The sequence below is a fragment of the Procambarus clarkii genome, chromosome 56 (assembly GCF_040958095.1).
Source record: "Procambarus clarkii isolate CNS0578487 chromosome 56, FALCON_Pclarkii_2.0, whole genome shotgun sequence".
In the NCBI taxonomy this organism is placed as follows: Eukaryota; Metazoa; Arthropoda; class Malacostraca; order Decapoda; family Cambaridae; genus Procambarus; species Procambarus clarkii.
This window is the reverse complement of record NC_091205.1, coordinates 30,730,607-30,736,606: the sequence shown is the minus strand read 5'-3', so window position 1 is coordinate 30,736,606 and position 6,000 is coordinate 30,730,607. Positions and strand designations below refer to the sequence as shown.

The window sequence follows — 6,000 nt, the reverse complement described above, 5'->3', positions numbered from 1 at the left end:
TTTTCCACACCACACTCACACACCCCAGGAAGCAGCCCGTGACAGCTGACTAACACCCAGGTAGCTATTTACTGCTAGGTAACAGGGGCATTCGGGGTGAAAGAAACTTTGCCCATTTGTTTCTGCCTGGTGCGGGAATCGAACCCGCGCCACAGAATTACGAGTCCTGCGCGCTATCCACCAGGCTACCAGGCCCCTGTGTGTGTGTGTGTGTGTGTGTGTGTGTGTGTGTGTGTGTGTGTGTGTGTGTGTGTGTGTGTGTGTGTGTGTGTTTGTGTGTGTGTGCGTGTGTGTGTGTGTGTGTGTGTGTGTGTGTGTGTGTGTGTGTGTGTGTGTGTGTGTGTGTGTGTGTGTGTGTGTGTGTGTGTGTTAGCCTGATAGCGTACACCTCCATACGACACGTATTATGCCAGACGGTGGAGGGGAAGAAGAAGGGGGAGGAGGAGGAGTGGACCAAGTCCAGAGTGGTTCAGTTTGCCGTCGGCGCTCATAGTGGGAGGACGCGAGTTTGCTGCCTCCGCCTCGCACCCACGTGGACCGGGAGTTTTGTCAACTCGTTTAAAACAGAGTACGCGATTTCCAATAAAAAGAGTTTCGAATTGCTTAAAAAAATGGAATGCAATACACCGCGTGTACGGAGATATTGGTGATCTAAAACTACTTTCTACCTTAAGGTTATTTTCTTAAGATGTCAGTATGTGAACATGTGCGCGATAAGTGTTTGTATATATATATTGACAACTTTGTGACGTCCGAAAAGGAGGGAGATATAATTACATTTCAGTGAGGACTTAACAGTGATCGGAGTCTAGTGGTGGTACAGGAGCCACGATAACCAGCCTCCAGTCAAACATCCAGCAAGGCTCTGCTGCAATCAGTATTATTGTCCCAGTCTATCCGGTGCACGGTATATAGAGGTGAGGTGGGCTGGTGCAAGATGGTACTGCATGGGCCAGAACACCGACTTAATTAGACCTTGGGACTTTTAGAGCTGGAATCCAATAGAGGTGGGATCCTGTAAGCGTTCGCAACTTTTAGAGTTGGGACATTTCACACCCTGGATCCCCTTAAGTTGTTGGGATACCGGGAGAGGACCCATTGGTGGAGTGGAGTTGCTATTAATGGAGTCGAGTTACCGTAAGGGGAGTGGAGTTGCCATCAGCGGAGTAGCGTCGCCATTAGCGTAATGGAGTTGCCATCAGCCGAGTGGAGTTGCCATTAGTGAAGTGAAGTTGCCATCAGCGGAGTGAAGTTGCCGTCAGCAGAGTGGAGTTGCCATCATCCGACTGGAGAGTGTCATCAGTGGAGTGGAGTTGCCATCAGCGAAGTTGAGTTGCCGTCAGCAGAGTGGAGTTGCCATCAGCTGAGTGGAGTTGCCATCAGCGTAGTGGAGTTGTCGTTAGCGGAGTGGAGGTACCATCAGCGTAGTGGAGGTGCCATCAGCGTAGTGGAGGTGCCATCAGCGTAGTGGAGGTGCCATCAGCGTAGTGGAGGTGCCATCAGCGTAGTGGAGGTGCCATCAGCAGAGTGGCAACATGAAGGAGAGAAGAGAGAGCAGTATGGTGAAGAGGTTGCCAGTGGCAGTCCTGGTGCTGCTCCTCTCACACACCGCAGGTAATGTCACCCTCCATAGTTTACCTTATTGTCCTCCATCACCACCTCGTCCTCCAGCCCTCCTCACCTCGTCCTCCAGCCCTCCTCACCTCGTCCTCCAGCCCCACGCCCACTCCCACCTGAGCATCACGCCCTCTCCCACCTGAGCACCACGCCCACTCCCACCTGAGCACCACGCCCTCTCCCACCTGAGCCCCACGCCCTCTCCCACCTGAGCACCACGCCCTCTCCCACCTGAGCACCACGCCCTCTCCCACCTGAGCACCACGCCCTCTCCCACCTGAGCACCACGCCCTCTCCCACCTGAGCATCACGCCCTCTCCCACCTGAGCACCACGCCCTCTCCCACCTGAACACCACGCCCTCTCCCACCTGAGCACCACGCCCTCTCCCACCTGAGCACCACGCCCTCTCCCACCTGAGCACAACGCCCTCTCCCACATTCTATAACTACGACCTGCCTCCGCATTCTCCCTCAGTATCCCACGTGCATAACATGTACTCTCCTCCCCCACATGCACAACATGTACTCTCCTCCCCACATGCACAACATGTACTCTCCTCCCACACATGCACAACATGTACTCTCCTCCCCACATGCACAACATGTACTCTCCTCCTCCACATGCACAACATGTACTCTCCTCCCCCACATGCACAACATGTACTCTCCTCCCCACATGCACAACATGTACTCTCCTCCTCCACATGCACAACATGTACTCTCCTCCCCACATGCACAACATGTACTCTCCTCCCCCACATGCACAACATGTACTCTCCTCCCCACATGCACAACATGTACTCTCCTCCCCACATGCACAACATGTACTCTCCTCCCACACATGCACAACATGTACTCTCCTCCCCGCATGCACAACATGTACTCTCCTCCCCACATGCACACCATGTACTCTCCTCCTCCACATGCACAACATGTACTCTCCTCCCCACATGCACAACATGTACTCTCCTCCCCCACATGCACAACATGTACTCTCCTCCCCACATGCACAACATGTACTCTCCTCCCCCACATGCACAACATGTACTCTCCTCCCCACATACACAACATGTACTCTCCTCCCCCACATGCACAACATGCACTCTTCTCCCCCACATGCACAACATGTACTCTCCTCCATGGTCTTCTTACCTCACTAACGCACCACGTCATCCTTCCCTCAACCGAACCACCAACCCACCAGTGTTTTAAGTAGCTTTGTCTAAGTATTCATGACATGTATCTCATTATGAAAATATATACTGAAAACTCCACACCCCAGAAGTGACTCAAACCCAGACAGCCGGGAGCACTATGCAACTGGCATAACAGGTACCTTAACCACTTGACCAACCGTGACCGTACAAAAGACGATGGTAGCCGAGGCTTTCCATCAGCTCTAGAAAGCTGATGGAGGGCAGCTTTCTAGATTAAGCTGCCCTCCATTTAGAGCGGGCAGCTTCCCATCCTTCTCCATCTCGTAAGTGAAACTCAACACAGAATTCCGCTCGAATGCCTCCTTCAGCTCGTGCAGACGTCTGACATCAGGTACCTGTGTAAAAAGGAGGCATTCGAGCGGAATTCTGTGTTGAGTTTCACTTACGAGATGGAGAAGGATTTGAAGCTGCCCTTTCTAGATGTAACAGTCATGGAAAGGAGCGGAGGTTTCCACACTGCACTCTACACTAAGGAAAGAAACATAGGAATGTGCCTCAATGCCAACAGTGACTACCCAGACAGGTACAAGAGGAGTATTGTCAACGCTTACGTCGACCGTGCACTCAGCCACAGCTCAGGATGGAAGCAAGTCGATGAAGAACTATGTAGGTAAGGCAGGTCCTAGTCAACAACGGCTTCTCCAGTAGTTTCGTTGAAGCCATCATAAAAAGGAATGTGTAATGCCATGCAACCTCTGAAGAGTCAACTAACACAACACTTGTACCCCCTATTAGACTATTTTACAGGAACTTCTTTTCCACAGCTCATAAAATGGAGGAAAGGGTCCTGAAAGATATTGTTGATAGAAACGTTATCCATTCAGACAAAAATCAGAAGATACAATTGACGATCTACTATAAAACCAAAAAAACGGCCAAACTACTCATGAGAAACTCTCCAGACACAAAGCAGAACGCTTTAAAGGAGACCAATGTCGTCTATGCCTTCAAATGCCCACTTGGGGACTGTAAGCCTCAAAGAATTCAGTATATAGGCAAGACAACAACATCTCTTTCCAGGCGATTAACGATGCATAAGCAACAGGGCCTCATTAAGGAACATATAATCTCTTCTCATAACCAGACTATCACCAGAGAAGTCTTAACAAAAAACACGGAAATCATCGATAGATACAGCAATAGCAGGCGGCTAGATATCTGCGAGGCACTACACATTAAGAAGTCGACACCAGCAATCAACAGCCAATTAATGCACAACTATATTCTACCCACTTCAAGTCTCCGCACCAATATAGAAGCATCAAGAAATATGGGCCAATAGGCCCTTTGCAGTTACTTCCATTCTTCCCTTTAACTTACAAAATATTATACCCATTGTTTCGTGTTCTGTCTTGTGTTGAAAGTGTTTTCACCTCATCCAAAACTGTTGTAACATATCACCTCACCCAAATGCAGGTATAAAAAATCGAAGATGTTTAAGCTCTGTTCAGTTATAGTTGTGTGTGTGTAAACTAAAGTCTTTGAAAATGTAACAAGTTTTACGCAACGCGCTCAAGTGTCCCGTCAGACTTGAAATAAAAATGAATTTGGGAGAATTGATTTTTCAGTTACCATCAACATGTAAGAAACATTGAGAAAGTTCGTGTTAGAATTATTAATCTTACTTTTTCGGTCATATTTAATAATATATGTCTACAGGAAAGACTGCTACCAATATATATACATATATATATAAATAAAAAATAAAAATGAATTTTGGAGAAGTGATTTTTGATTTACCTCCAACAGTGAAGCATAATGTACGAAAGATTGAGAAAATTCGTGTTAGAATTATTAATCTTACTTTTTCGGTCATATTTAATAAAATATACATACATATATATATATATATATATATATATATATATATATATATATATATATATATATATATATATATATATATATATATATAACTGAAAACTCACACCCCAGAAGTGACTCGAACCCATACTCCCACAACTGGTATGTACAGGGACGCCTTAATCCGCTTGACCATCACGACCGGACATAAGGAAGTGATAGCCGAGGCTATATGAACCACTTCCCCGCCGGCACTCGGATGGTAATCTTGGGCATAGCATTTTATCAAATCACCTCATTCTTTGGGGCACACGTGAGGAACACAAATGCAAACAAGCCTGAATGGTCCCCAGGACTATATACAACTGAAAACTCACACCCCAGAAGTGACTCGAACCCATACTCCCACAACTGGTATGTACAGGGACGCCTTAATCCGCTTGACCATCACGACCGGACATAAGGAAGTGATAGCCGAGGCTATATGAACCACTTCCCCGCCGGCACTCGGATGGTAATCTTGGGCATAGCATTTTATCAAATCACCTCATTCTTTGGGGCACACGTGAGGAACACAAATGCAAACAAGCCTGAATGGTCCCCAGGACTATATACAACTGAAAACTCACACCCCAGAAGTGACTCGAACCCATACTCCCACAATGGGTGCCGGCGGGGAAGTGGTTCATATAGCCTCGGCTATCACTTCCTTATGTCCGGTCGTGATGGTCAAGCGGATTAAGGCGTCCCTGTACATACCAGTTGTGGGAGTATGGGTTCGAGTCACTTCTGGGGTGTGAGTTTTCAGTTGTATATAGTCCTGGGGACCATTCAGGCTTGTTTGCATATATATATATATATATATATATATATATATATATATATATATATATATATATATATATATATATATATATATATAACTGAAAACTCACACCCCAGAAGTGACTCGAACCCATACTCCCAGGAGCAACGCAACTGGTATGTACAAGACGCCTTAATCCACTTGACCATCACGACAAGATGCTATGCCCAAGATTACTATCCGAGTGCCGGCGGTGGGGTGGTTCAAATAGCCTCGGCTATCACCTCATTATGTCCTGTCGTGATGGTCAAGTGGATTAAGGCGTCTTGTACATACCAGTTGCGTTGCTCCTGGGAGTATGGGTTCGAGTCACTTCTGGGGTGTGAGTTTTCAGTTGCATATTGTCCTGGGGACCATTCAGGATTGTTCGCATATATATATATATATATATATATATATATATATATATATATATATATATATATATATATATATATATATATATATATATATATATATACATATGTCGTACCTAGTAGACAGAACGCACTTCTCAG

At 46.5% G+C, this 6,000-nt stretch overlaps 1 protein-coding gene across 1 annotated transcript in view; it reads left to right on the top strand.

Annotated features, from left to right (window-relative positions):
* The first annotated feature begins 487 nt into the window (after positions 1 to 487).
* Positions 488 to 6,000, top strand: part of LOC138353238 (putative carbonic anhydrase-like protein 2) — an 867,912-nt gene continuing 862,399 nt past the window's right edge. The window contains exon 1 of the mRNA XM_069306124.1: positions 488 to 1,614. Coding sequence (XP_069162225.1) covers positions 1,536 to 1,614 — 79 coding nt within the window. The 5' untranslated portion in view covers positions 488 to 1,535. The remainder of the gene's footprint in view (positions 1,615 to 6,000) is intronic.